The sequence below is a fragment of the Falco naumanni genome, chromosome 4 (assembly GCF_017639655.2).
Source record: "Falco naumanni isolate bFalNau1 chromosome 4, bFalNau1.pat, whole genome shotgun sequence".
NCBI classification, from domain to species: domain Eukaryota; kingdom Metazoa; phylum Chordata; class Aves; order Falconiformes; family Falconidae; genus Falco; species Falco naumanni.
This window is the reverse complement of record NC_054057.1, coordinates 2,412,584-2,427,129: the sequence shown is the minus strand read 5'-3', so window position 1 is coordinate 2,427,129 and position 14,546 is coordinate 2,412,584. Positions and strand designations below refer to the sequence as shown.

Genomic DNA, 14,546 nt, shown 5'->3' with positions numbered 1-14,546 from the left:
GCTACTACTTTACATCCTAATAATTTTGATAACATTACAGTATTTTGGATGCTGTATCAAAACATGCTGAGATTGCAGTGATGAACTTACTCTAAAGGTATATCTATAGATTTCTGTCTGCATCTTCAAAATGTCAAAGTCTGTGTTGATTCCCCCTGCCCCGTATGTGTGTTTTCATGAGATGGGTACCTGGAGCATGGGATGGTTACTGGTAGTATTTAAAAATACACTATCCAACTGCGTGTACCAAACAGAATACAGGGTTATGAGCTTCTTTGGAAACAAAGCAGCCTTGTCATGTGGCTATTTTCGTGTCCTTACCTGTTTGTATTTTCTGTGCTTTGTGGCATGTAGATCATAAATTTATTGGCAAATAAACTTAGTGGAATGGAGAGCAATTTGTTATGCGAAATTAAATTATATTTCAGCTGTGAAAACTGTTCAGTGTCACTAGCTTGGTTTCAATTTTATGAGTGAACTTTAAAAGTCAGTATGCTAGTCTGCAACAAAACCAATTAAATGGACTTCAGGACTATATACATACATTGGAAAAAAATAATTATGTATGTTTTCAGTCTCCTTATTTCATGCTGAGATACTGAAATTGAAAGATGTAGCTATGGATAGGTGCCTAGATTTCATTAATCTTGTCATAACCTTGCACTGAGGATGTATTAAGAAACAGAATAGTAATAATAATGCAAATGCATACTCATGAAATAAGTCCCAATGACTTAAGATGGGATTTTACTGCTTGATTAAAATTATTCATGTGTTCAAGTGTTTGTAGAGCCTGGAGATTTGTAGCTACTGAATGTGTGACACATGCTGAGCTCTAAAGGCTGAAAGGCTCCTGGATATATCATTGTAAATAAGAGCAGTGTTTCCACATTAGCTTGATCTTACATTGTTGCTTACTTAGTATAAGAAATACTAGGTGTCAGATAGTGCAGGGAATGATTATATGATTCTTTCTACCTCTATGTCATTAAATGTTTACTGCAGATCTGTCTGTAGTACTTACTGTAAGCAGTCTTTGATGGAATTAAGTTGAAATGTAATCAACAGTAGGCTTTAATGAATGTTTCCTCTTTGCTTTTCATCCAAAAATCCTACTGAATTGAAACCAGTTTGTGGTATCATGCAGCTGCATAATTTCTAGTCTGGAAAGATTTTCGTTACTTTTGATCTGCTTAAATTTTGAGGACAAATGCAGTTGGATGAGGTTAACGGTTGGACTTGATCTTAAAGGTCTTTTCCAACCTAAATAATTCTGTGATTCTATGTAAGCAAGGCTTAATTTATATATATGTTGATAAATGCATTTTAAATGGACTAAAGACCTTTCTGGAGGAAAGATACTAAAGAAACACCAAACCAGCACTTGTGGTTAGAAGAAAATCCCTGCATTTGTACTCTGGACAAGGAAAGAAAGCTTTGCCAAGCAGCCTTACAGGATAAATCCAGAGTTTGGAAGAGGGAGTTTAGAACTGGTATAATTCTGCTTCAGATGTCCAAAATCCTTGAATGCTGCTGAAAATGTGGGCTTCTGGGAAAGCCGTGTTGAGTTTGCTTGTGAAGATTTGCTATTTTGGCTGTTACTAGCTGCTTTGTTTTCCTTCCTAATTGGTGGTCTTGCTGCTGTTGCAAGGTATTTCATAAGATGAAAGATGTGTTTGGTTTTTTTTAACCAAACAATGAAGTTACATTTATCCTGTTCTTCTATTATTATTTTCTTCGTCTTTTCAATATCTGATCGTAGTTGACTTCAATGGGAGCATAGACAGTTTCATTAGGCTATTTACAGTGCAAGATGCTGATTGCCAGCTTCCTGTAGCATTACTTTGTGGTCCATACGTTCCCGCTGTTGAATTTTTGCCCAGAATAATCTGGAAAAGCAGTGGGAGCATTTGAGTAGAAGGTATACTTCTTTGAAGGAAGTTCAGAAAAAGTCACCCATGTTTTTGTGACTTGATGTACTCTCTGATTAGCAGGAAGAGTAACCTTGTGGCATCTAAGTACTGCAAGTCAGTTCTGGACTTCCTGTAGCTTTGCACGAGTCACTCTAAATGGGACTGCTGACTGTCTCCAGTTCCCATTAACTGGAAAAAAAGACTGTCGTGATTAAATGCTTCCATGCTTTTGTTCTTGCCTCAGGTCTACATCTGCAAAATGGCAGTAAAAATGCAGCTTTACCCAATGAAAATGTTACGGGGCTGAAATCAGTAGAGGCTTCTAGGATTTTTCTTGGTGCAGCCACAGACACAGTCTGTGTTTGAACGATGTAGAGTTGGCATTTGCTGCTCACAGAGGTGATAAAATGTAGAATTCTGGTTTTAAGTTGATCAGCCTGCCATTTTTTTTTAAAGATGCTCTGCACCTGAACTGCTGTATGATCTGTTTTAAGTTGAGCAACCTGCTGCTTTCTATCTTTTAAAATAAGTTCTGCACCCAAGCCACCTGTGGGAGGGGTGGATTTACATGCATGGCATGACTTGAACAGATATGTTGAAGTTGGCTGCATCTATTCTTTTACTTGATATAATTACTCATTTTTTTTCTCTGTTGACCTATCCTGTTAAACCCTGGAGAAATATCCTGACCTGATGATGCTCACAGCCTGTTCAGGAGTTGTGGAGCTGCTAAAGGGCACTGAGTGGCTGGTAGTTACGTGTTGCGTTAATGTATTGCCTGTTAATGAATCTTTGATTAGGCTTGATTTAAAATCCATAATGCTGCTCATACTAAGTGCAACACTGAACATTACTGACACGGCAAAAGGATGATAAGGGTCCTCTGAGGGATTTAACACTTGGCTTTGCTAATGTCCCTGTTTATGTTTGTGAAGTGTCTGTGAGGAGGTGGGGGAAACATCTTGCAGTGGAGGTACAAGTATGTTTTGGCCAAATGCAAGTTAGAGTGGCGCCTTGCTATCTGAGCTTTTTTCCTGTTTATTGGAAATGCACCTCCATCTGAACCTCATGTGAGTTGCAAACGTACTTAACAAATGTGCATGACTTGCCTGTCCAGCTAACTCATGCACGTCTTTGGCTGGCTCTGGAAAGTACAGTTCAGATGTAACAAATTTACCCAGGGACCCTCTGGCAACATTGCAGGGAGGAGAAACACAGCACATACCGTTAAAATTACCACTGGAATCCCAGCTATCTCGAATGTGTTTTTTCTTAGAGTTTTTGTGTTGCTGGAGCTATGAGCTTGCCAGTGCTTGTAAGGGGAGATGACTGCATATGAAAACTAGAGCTGAACAGTGCTGCTTTCAGCCATGCTTGTTTTAAGTAGGACCTGGTTAGGATCCTTCTTGTATGTTTGCCTATATCCTCTAGTCATCATCTGCAAGTCTCTGTGTTACTTTTAGTCCTGGCTTTATCCTAAAGGTCACCCTGGGTTGGTTTTGGTTGTATCAGCTGTGGTGCTCTTTCACGTGTGAGCCTTGTCAGCATTTGAACCCCTCTCAGAAGGGGAAGGACTGTTTTATTTAGAGTTGCTCTTCTTACTTCCTCACTAAAATACTTGGGTTTGGGGTAAAGCTCAAGCTTTTGAACTTCTCATGCAAAGAATTTTAAATAGACTTAAAAAAAAATCCTCTATCTTTCAAGTTATAGAAAAATGGCCTGTTAGTGGCAGGAATCTCATTCTGAGCACACCTGCTTGGCCTGGGGAAACATCTATCTGTAGAAACCTCCACTGCCTTATCAGCATCCCTGTGGAGCATTTTCCAATGCCCATAAAAGAGTACACAGATAATGGAGAAGCAGCTCACTGGCTGGTGTTCCAGATGGTTTTTGGAGTGCGATCTACATGCAGGATGGATTTGTCCAGGACTAGCAGGACAAATCTTTCCATGTCTCTTTATAATCTACTTATTTCCGTAGGAAATGGCTCCTGCATTGTGGATTGCTTGTTATTTGCTTCCATCCATGGATGAGTAGAAAGGCTCCTTCCTCTGCTGTGGTTCTGGAAGGATTTTGTTGCTTGAGTGAGTCAAAGGGCTTTACTTGATTTCTGTTCTTGAAGCAGCAATGGGTTTCTAGCCTGAGGGAGGGAGGAAGGGTTAGGCAGAGAAATCTTGCTTTGGAAGGAGTACCTAGTGCGTCCCCTGTCTGCTTTCCTCTCCCCTCTTCTAATAGAACTAAATATACCAGTGTATTTTTAGTCTCAGTCTGTGACTGTCTGCAAGCAGGAGGTTAAAGCAACTTCCAGATACCAATTTTTATTGTTTTTGGATGCCAAATTAGTAGCTGTGTGGGGAAAAACCCCGCATAACTCCCCCATGTGTAAAAATTGAGAGGTTACTTAACTCCTTCTTTCCGCTTTGTTTTGAAGGTTTGGTTGTCAGTCTGGTTTACTTGAATTGCTCAGGCACAAAATAGATGTTAAAAATACCGTTAACCTGTTTGATGCTCTGAAGTAGATTTCTGAGCATGTGCATCTGTCTGGCGTGTATGTAACTGGGAAGCCTACCTGCTGTCACACTTGGACGTTGTTGATACTGATGCTATTTTAACTTGGAAATGAGCTTTTGCAGCTGGTAGGTCTCTGTAGCAAAGGAAGGCAGGTACTGATTCTGCCTGCCTCTTGGAAACAGATGAAGCCTGTCCCTCAGTTAGCAATTTCATTTCCTATGCCCCTCCCAGGCTGGTTTAACGGGTTGTCGGAGGACAACCTTTGTAAATGAAATTTAGATGTGCTTGATACTCAGATGTTTCATACCCAGTTGATGTGTTAAATTCATTTTAAAAAGAAAATTGTTTGAAAATACATGCTTCATTTGATGGGCAGAAATAGTTATTTGCCTGTCATCTGGCATCTAATAACAGCTCATCACCATCACTCGTGAGAAAGGAAAACAAGGATGCTTTGTTCTCGAACAGGTGCAGTGTAAGGGTAAAATAGTGTTTTAGTTTATTTCCACATTTGAGGGTGGATCTCTGAAGCGCAAATGGATGGCCTGTCATTAAGTGTGGTCCCTCTTTTGGTGCACTAGCAGATAGCTACCCAACAGCAAGTTACTGGAGACAGGGTCTGCTTTTAATAATGAACTGTTGCAGCAAAAGCATGTATGGGGTAGAAATCTGGCACGCTCCCTAGAACTGTGCTTGTGTGCTATCATTTGGGAGAAAAGTGGCAAGGACTTCCAGGAAGAAAGTTGATCTCTTGTAGCCTAGAACAAGATGTTGAAAAGTAAACTGCAGCTGTTCCTGTGGTGCACTAAGCACTGTGCCTGCTAGAGCATGTGTCTGACAAACCACCTAGGTAGTGGGAGTCTAGTTATGAAGACTAACTTAAGGGAGAATGTTTTGACTACTATTTTTTTGCACCTTGTGACATGCATTGAGGGCAAGTGCCTTAAGCGACTTTTGTACAGCTTTGAAAAGGCTTATCATTGTCTTGTTTGAGCAAACAGGAGGGAGAGAATGTTGGAAATGTTAACCAGTCAGCTTTCAATATCACTTTTCTGTCTGCAAAACCAGTAACAAGGTGTTCTTAAAAATTATTTCAGAAGATTGAGGGAATACAAGGGAAAACGTGCTTTTGAAATATCTGGGTGTGTGAGATGTCTTTTGTCGGTTGCAGTGCTTCTGTTACAGTTTATCCGGTCTTGTGTATGTATTCAGTGCAGTGATGAGAAAAACTTTTTAAAACAAAACAAAACAAAAAACCAGAAATGGTGAGTGTGGTTCACAGGGTTTGTACCTAAGGCTGCATATTTGCTTTTATCAATAACTAGAATTTCTGCTGGGAAAGCATCATCTTTCAAGGAACTGAAATACAGAAACTAGGAATTGAGGATTGCTAGAGAAGTTGCATGGCGTATACTGCACTGTCTCAGTTTTGCTCATGGTAGCAAGTTGCAGGAATTCTTGTCTTTTCCTTTCTCTGTTAACCTCGTGTGCTAGGTGAAGGCCTGAATGAAGCAAGAGTTTGGCAGTTAAATAGTAACGCTTGTAGGGAGGCACGTTACACCAGAGGATTTGATAAGTAAGTTGAAGGTGGTGTGGTTGTCTTCCTAACGCAGATGTAAGGCTTCCCTCATGCTGGGGACCATGGATGAACTACACGGTTGTGCTGTTCCTGAGCGTATATGTTTCTGGTGTGAGCCTTCTTACAGCAAAAAACATTAGAAGGGTTTATAGCTTTGAACCATCTCACATGTGGGTTGAAGTGTCTCAGTAACAGTAACACAGGAAGCTGGACATAGAGCAGGGAATAAAATTGATTCCCAAGTAATTGCCTTGACCACAGGCCAATCCTTCCTGTGAACCACACATGCACATTTCATATCAGGGAAGTAGCCAGTGCACCAAACCCAGTGCTCCTGGTGCAATTGCCTTGGTGCTTCTGACTTCCCCAGTTACACATGAAGAGTGAAAACAGCTGCTGCACCTGTATTTTGTATTTAAATTTCCCCAGGAGCACTTGCCAGGGGAATTTTGCACTGTCCCAAAGGTGATGACTTTCACAGATGCTCAGCCAGCGCATAGTAGGGCCAACACATTGAGCTGATGCACTGAGTATGTCTCCGTGTTTGCAGGAGGGAGCTGTGTCCCTGCTCATGGGAGATGTTGCCACAGCGCCTGGGTAGGAGCTGCAGTCACCTAGACGGAGAGTTGAATTAGCTTGGATTGAGGAGACTGCGTGGTATAAATGCACCGGATTGCTGCAGGAGCACACATGGTGCAGATATATACAGGAGAGGGCATGGGTTTGGCATTACACATTACACCTTCTCAGAGACCTCAGCATCTTGTTAGTGTGTCTGAAGGGCATGGGTGGAAACCTTTGGTAGGGGGACTGACCCTAGCAAGTACAAGCATCTGCTTATTCTGTCACGCAGAAGGTGATGGAGCCTGCAGGCTTGTGTTCCTGACAGTCAGGAGCCTAAGAATAAATGTCATTTAAAATAAGTCATGTAATAGATGGGTATATAATGACATGGGTAAAAAGTTCTGGGGTGTTTTTGGTTTTGTTCCTGGTTGTCACTGGAAAAAATGGGGATGGTCAGACCCAAATAAAGCCTCAGAATAGAAAGCAGGTATCTTTTGGGGAAAATGATAAACTGAAGTTCACACCAGTATATTCTTCAGCGGAAGCTCCCTATTCTGTGTAACTAGCTACTGTGTGAAGCGTGACTGTCCTCATGGACAAACATGTGCTTAAGCATTTGTGAGACCTGTGCCTCAGGTGCTAGTTACAGGATTAGTCACAGTTCAGTAATTTGTCTGAGTTAGTGGGAGATCAATGGGTAAAGAAGTTGCTGTTATTTTCACTGCTTGGTCCTTGGCGTTTTTTGGTTGTGTGTTTGGGTTTTTTATTTTAAACTCTAGGTGGAGACTAGTTCTCTTTTTCCTGTTGGATACAAGCGTACATCATTATTGCATGAATACATTTGGAGTAGGTCTCTAAATAGAGGCTTGGTGGTGGTGGTTTCAGTGTGTAACTTACAAACATGGGAACTGAATTTTTTGATGAATCACTGCATAGGCTTTTTTTACTTAATATACCTTTATATTTTTCTTTAACTATTTGCTTTCCGTAACTAGTATGCTCATAATAGCTTTCACAAAGGAAGTGAAAAACATATGTTCAGACTTACTCATTTAGAATTGAATTTTTTATTTTGTCCTGTAGTTGTAGGAATTATTTTTTTATGTTGATTAAATATACTTCAGTACTTAATGTTTTTCTTTCAATATAGACACCGTGCTTGCAGTTGTTTGTGTAACTTATTTCATTTACTAGTGAAACTCATTTTGAGCAATGAATCATATGTTATCCAGTACTTCAACTGGAAATATTTAAACTCTTCTCACTAAGAAAATCATTGACTTGATACATATTGTTTGAATGATACATTTCAGGCTTTCACTAAGAAAGGAGATTATTGACTGGATTTGAGTTAATAAAATAATAAGTTAATGTGCATTTAATTCTCCATTTTTGACCTTGTTACCCATTTGACTGCTTCCTTAGAATAAACCGGAGTACCTTAAGAATCTAAAGCTATTTGCATTGGACCAAAATATTGCTGATGCTGGTTAAGGTTTTAGATAACACTAAAAAGGAAGCAAAGACGCTTTTACTGAAGTATGTTACTTTTTCTGTGAAAACTAATCTATTATTGTAGCTTTTTTTCCACTTCTGAGAGCATAGTGGTAGGTTCCAATATATTTTAATTCTTCCAGTGAATAAATAGTGATGCATTCTAGAAATCCTTAACAATAATGAGAAAACCCTCCTGAATTAGAGCACTTCTTCAAGCCAGCTGCTTCCTGATAATCAACATGTCACTCCAGCAGTCTTCATAAATGCTGCTCTCTAATTAGAATTACAAGGCTTGTCAAGAGTGCACATGGCCCTTGTCTTCGTTCTCCTTAAATCCTGGGCCAGGTCCCAGCCTGAATTTTCATCTCTCTGCAATAATTCCATTGATTTAGAGTCTGTGTTGGATACTGAGATCAGAATCAGAATCACTTTGCTTGAAGGTGTGGAAATTCCAGTGGAGCAGAGAAAATATTTTAATTGCTTCAGCTAATCATGTAAAGAGGACAACTTACCGACAGTTTGGAAGTAGCTGGAATTTACTTAAACGTAGTAAATAGTAATAATCAAATGGAAAGTAGATGTCCTTATCCCTTGCATTGATAAAAACCATAGCTGAAGATAAGTGCTTTTATGGCAGGAAATCTTGGCACAAGGACCTGAAAGCTTTTTGCAGCTATTGAAGTAAGTAGGGTGTGTTTATAAAAGGAAAGAGGAGCCGAGTTGAAAATACACCATGTGGGAAGTGTCCAGTTCTTCCTGCATAAAGCAGATCCTGTCTATCCCTGTTTGCATTGTGAAATGGCGTTTCTGGGGGGAACAGTACTAGGGGTGTGACATGCTAAGATTTAGGAGATGCTGACTCCAGCTGATTTGACAGCCTGCTGGGGGGATTTGGCCTGCCTGCTAGCCTCATTCTAGTGTTGTCTCTGCCATTGAACTCCCTCTCAGAACTAGTTACACTGCTGTTCACCTCCTCACTGCGTGATAAATTTACAAGTTACTGCTCTCTTAGAAACCCTGTCAGAGGTGACATGTAGCACAGGCTATTGCAGGCTTTGTATAAAAGCTGTCTCTGAAAGACAAAGATTTGATTTCCAAGATGCTAGCCTTTGGATGTGGTTCTGGGTTCCTGTTACTACCTCTTGCTGAAGAATTCCAGCTTAGTCCAAATGCGAGTGGCTGTTTTGAATGTGTCAGCTCATGTGTGACTCTAAAGAGCAACCTGAAGGTAGGAACAAACAGAAATAATTTTTAAAGCTCTAATCTGTCTTTGTCCTTTCTTTCCTTTCTGCAACATTTGGAAGGATGCACGCCAGAAGTTCCGCTCTGTGCTGGTTGAAGCAACGGTAAAACTGGATGAACTGGTAAAGAAGATTGGAAAAGCTGTAGAAGACTCTAAACCTTACTGGGAAGCGCGGAGGGTGGCCAGGCAGGTGAGAACTTTGTCTCACAAGCTTGTGCTGGTAGTTGGAGAGCACATACTGATTGTGTTGCTTTCCTGCTATTAATAACATCTTAAGCATATGTACTTAGCCAACACTGGTCAATGTCTTGAGCTGCATGTCAGCCATGTGAATCAATGGCAAAAATGTGTTTCTTCACAGCCACAGCTGCACATGTTCTTCAGTCCAGGAACAGCTACACCAGACATAAATGATAAATAGCAAAAGACTAGTTCTGTTCTCTTCTCATTATCAATGGCCTTTCAGAGCCCTGGTCTTTCCTATCAGTAGTTGTAACTATTTGAAAATACAAAGTAGACTTTGTGTATCTGCTTTCTCTTATTAAAGCAAAAATGTACAGCAGCCAAATGGTTGCAACTGTAAGATGCTTGGAAAGAGGCTGGAGTGGGGCAGACTTGGGCAGACCTGCAGGGTTTGGTGCTGATTAGGTTGTGCTGAAGCAGGAATGTGCTAAATGTGTCTCTAAAATGTGTTGGTTTGGGGAGAAACTGAGCTTTGCTTTCTGTGCTGTCATCAGGATCTCACCTCCCTTGTCCCAACTACTTGATTATTGATAGACCTCTGTGTGGCTAAGGCAGGGAAGGATGAGGTGTGGAAGTAAGGGTGTGGTCCTACTGGCTACAGGGAAAGCAAGAAAGCTTGTGAGGTGTCAGGCACCTTCTCACTTTAAGGAAAAAGTAGCTGAGAGTGGAGTGTGTGGTGGCTTAGTCAGTGCTTCTGCTTGGTGTCTGTAATGGAGTTTGAGGTGTCTGAGGCTTTTTGGTTTTCTCCAAGGGGGAGGCACTTCCTGGGTGCTACATCAGTTTTCTTTTGAGGCAGGGAGAGGCAGGAGTAGAGGAAGAGTTGCCTAGAGCTGCTGCTTCTGTGCATGACATCTGTTGGCTGCGTAGCCACGATGTAAGTGTTTAAGGGTAGAGTGAAGATGGGGTAACATGTGTGTAACACATGAAAATTACAGTAGGATTTTGTTTGTAAAAATAGGTGGAGGATGAGGGATGAGAAAAGTAGTGTAGATTTGTGCCAGAAGGCAGAAAGTAAACTTGCAGCAAAAGAGGAGGGGAGAAAAGAGGATGCATCCTCAGAAAAAGCCATAGGAAAAGGAGACACAAGCTTCATGGCTCTGAAAGCTGATGAAGCAGGAATAGGGTTGATAGGATACGGTGTGCAAGATAGTATGTGACCATGTTGATCCTTTAAATTGCATGGCATTGTTTTGGAGCTATTGTCTCAGGTCATGGGGATGATGTGTAGGCGTTATTAGGCTTAGTCCTTCAGACTAGAAGCAGTGTGGCGAATAGGTAAACTCTTTCAAAGAACAGTAGGCACAGTTATTTACTACTCATCTGTAACTGCTTTGAAAGCAAACCCTGTTCATGGGCCTATGGTGTGTGCTAGAGATAAACCAGTGATGAGCTAGAGAGGGAGGGGCAGTTAGTAACAAAATAAGATCGAGGAAATGTTTATATTCTGTTTGTTAGTGTGTGCAATTGAAAAAAATAATCCCTGAAACCCTGCCTCTAGTATGATCTTATACTTCTATTACTTTAAATAGCTATGTGAGGCGTAGTATGCATAGGACTTCAAGAGTTATACTTGGAAGAGTCGGTGGTAGAAATGCATACTTTGCAGTACAAAAAAAGTCAGATGCCTAATATCAGGCACTGAGAGCAGTGAACTTTACCCTCTGTCCTGAAGTTAGCAGCAGACTATGTCCTGAAAATGGAATTTTTTAATTGTGATGTCTTTGCTATCACTGAAATCCATTCAGTCATCCTGGTTCAAAGGTGCTTTGCAAGACCACTAAGAAACCCAAACCACTGAAGGTCCTTAGATTTGTAGAATTGCTACTCTGGTATCGGGCTTGTTAGACAGAATCATATTTTTCTTCCCAATCCACTGTCAATGGCTAGGTTTAAATGCTATTTATCTCAGATCTGCTAATTTGCTACATACTTACATTTCTTTTGATTCCTTGATAGTGTTTGGTTTTTTTTTTTTTTTCTTTAAAACAGGGATTCCCCTTCCAACTGTTCCTGTGACTTTTTTCCCATTTTGTGTTACAGAGCCAGTCATGGAACAGTACTCTCTCTCTTTGTATCTGCTTAGCAGACAGAGCTGGAAGATGGTCTCTTGTTTCCCTTTGGTTTTGTCTAATCAAATCTTGAAATAGAAAATGTGAGGGCTGAGAGGAATATTAGTGTTGAAGGACAGTGAATCTATCTGGAAACCAGGAGACTGGAAAGACTTGGTGCCAATCATCAAGTAAAGCATCTGCCTAAAGGGTTGTTCTAGTCTAAATTTAGTCTGGAGAAGTTCTGTTTAACTGGGAGCAATTTGCTATATTCAAGTGGGGAGAAGGGGTGAATGGGTAGGGAAATAAGAAACTGGAGGAATGTACCAGAATATTAGTACATTTAGATGCCAGTCTGCATCTTTTTTTCTTATTTGATTTGTAAAATTGTAGAGAAATCATGGGAACAGCTTGATATTTTTCCACTCAAGTTTATAATAACATCTAGCCTGTGAAGATTGTCTTACTTCTGCCTTTACAGTTATTTCAGAGCTGTTAGGCTGCCTCTGAAAACATAGGCACAAGGTTCTTGGTGGTTGAAACAGCTTTAATTAAACAATAAGGGAAAAATGCATGACTGTACTTGTAAGAGAAAGGAAGTGTAAATTCTTATTTGTTGCTCTCAGTAAAGGGAAGTAAAAATATGACCTATAGATTGAAGTCTTCTGGGAACAAAGAACTGCATAATTAATGACATCTAGTTTCGCAGAAATGCAGTAGTTGTCCAGAGTTACTTGCATCTAAAATGTCAGTTGTAGGTTGAGTTGTCTGATGCAAGCTGTAGGAGCTTGCTTTGACTTGGCACCAGCATGATTCTCTTCTGGAAATACTTGTTTCTTCTATTAAGATAAAACCCATTAACAAGGTAGGAGGGCACTGATGCAGGATCAGCAAAAAACAGGTCCCCAACTCAAGTACTTCCATGAGGAAGCTTTAGGATCTTGAGGCGTTTTGCCTACTCACCCTTACCCCCATCTTGTGCAATCAGTGTTGATAGAAGATACTGAATTAAATTATTTCTCCCATGCAAAAGTCCTGTAGCACCTTGTTTGTGTAATGTGTGCCAAGAGAGGTTCAGATTGGCTATCTGAGGGTTAAACTTTGCTTTAACAGAACAATGGTCCCTCAGCATTAGGATTTGAATGCTTTGCCTTCTGAAGTGGTGGCATAAGGAGTCAGGATGCTGCCTGTTGGCACCGAGACTGAAGTGAGAGTTGGCTAATATTCTTGCCCCTGTAGATTTCATGCAACTTCTGCCAAGACAACTTAGTTGTGATTCCTGACTTGGTATAGCAGTGGGCCTTTTGTGTTGATTGTGGGCCCATCTTACTGTTTTGGAGCATTTTGATCCAAATTTGGTTAATCAAATTTTAATGTGTTTCTGCTACAAGAACTTTTTTTGCATTTGGCATATTGTCTTTTCATGTTCTTTAACTTACACCATAATGCACGTGTTCAGTGGAAGAACCTTGGCCTATAGTAGAGGATTCTGTATGTACACAGGCAGTGACCAGGTTGCAGCAATATTAAATTCCTATAATCCAGAAGGTGGTCCAGGTTCTAAGTGTTGGAAAGATCAATCAATCATGGGAAATGGCTGTTTGGTGTGTGGTGTTTTGGAGTTTTTTTTTTCTAGTAATCTGCTTCCCTAGCTGACTAGTCAACATAATGGGGAAGAAGGGTGAAGTTGCCAGGAAACAATAGTGTAAACAACAGTGTAGGTCTTGAGCCTCTGAGGTAAGTGTCTTAAGCCACTGTTGACTCCATGTTTTTCAGGGCTGGGGCTGGAAAGAACCTGTGCAATAGTGTCTGCAACAGTGTCTGAGCAGGTGCTAGACATTGAGAAGCATGTTGCCTCCTTGCTGACAGCATGCTCTGGGACAGCAAGCTGTGCAAAAGCAAGTGTGGTCTACTACATAAATCAATGGGCTGTTAGGAGCTGCTTTTCTGCTGCTGCACCACATAGATAAATTACTTTGTGTCTCTCTTAGTTCCCACGTAAATTGGAGCTGTCAAGCTGCTGTGAAGCTGAGTTCATTAAGGGAAGTAAAAGCACTTTGGGGTCTTTGGGAGGAGGTGCCATTAAAACTCTTATCCCTATGTCATCGCTTGTGAACCCAGGGACAAACTCAACAGGAGGACTTGCCTTTCTGCTTTGCTTTTGCTGGAAGAAAAAATCTGATAAAAATGTGTTCCCATCCCCAAAAATAAAACAATCCATGCATTTTTAGTGACCTTAACCTGAAAAAAAGCCTTGGGAGTTTTGTTTTTAGTTAAGCTTTAGTTCCTATTACCGCATGGTTTTTTGTTTGGGTTTTGTTGGTGTTTTTTACACCCACCCACCCCCGAGTGGGGAGTTAATTTTGTTCCCCAGTACTGGCTCAGACTGGGAGTTAGGTGCAGGTGCTTTGCTCCACTTTAATCCTGAGCTTATTTTGGAGAGCCATGGTTTTGCTTTGTGATACACACACACACACACCCTTTTTAGCTTTTACAGAAGTGTGTCAGAAAACTTGCTTCAGGCAAAAATAGATGAAAGTTCTATGCTAGGTCATATCTATATGTCTCTCTCACTAAGGGACCCATCTGTAGCAAGTGTTCAGAGAACAGTGTGTTGAGGGGTATGCGTATTCTGCTTTCTCTTGGGTCACTCTTCCTGGTTTGGTGTTACAAGTAATTCTTCTCATGTTGTTGGCATGCTTTCTTAAGCAGCATCCTTTTATCTCAAAAGGCTCGGGAAAACATGTTATCGGTATGTACAATGGTTCTTCCCTGATGAAGACTAGGCATACCTAAGAGGAAATGCAGTTGATGGACAAGTAGATTGTGTTCAGCAGGGACAGCTAACCTGTCCTATTCACTGCAACTTTTTATGTAGTAGAGCCTCTTCCTCTCACCTCACTAATGATTTTTCTCTCATGTAATATTTTATACCGGATTGCCACATC

The 14,546-nt window shown here is 40.7% G+C and overlaps 1 protein-coding gene across 4 annotated transcripts in view; it reads left to right on the top strand.

Moving 5' to 3' along the window:
• The window catches only part of SH3BP5 (SH3 domain binding protein 5), an 84,682-nt gene that overhangs the window by 34,315 nt on the left and 35,821 nt on the right, over positions 1-14,546 (top strand). For 3 of the 4 annotated variants that reach the window (XM_040590055.1, XM_040590056.1, XM_040590054.1), the window contains exon 3: positions 9,369-9,497. The exons of the other annotated variant lie outside the window; for it this stretch is intronic. In XM_040590055.1, the coding sequence (XP_040445989.1) occupies positions 9,369-9,497 (129 nt within the window). The remainder of the gene's footprint in view (positions 1-9,368; positions 9,498-14,546) is intronic. 4 annotated transcript variants of the gene reach the window in all.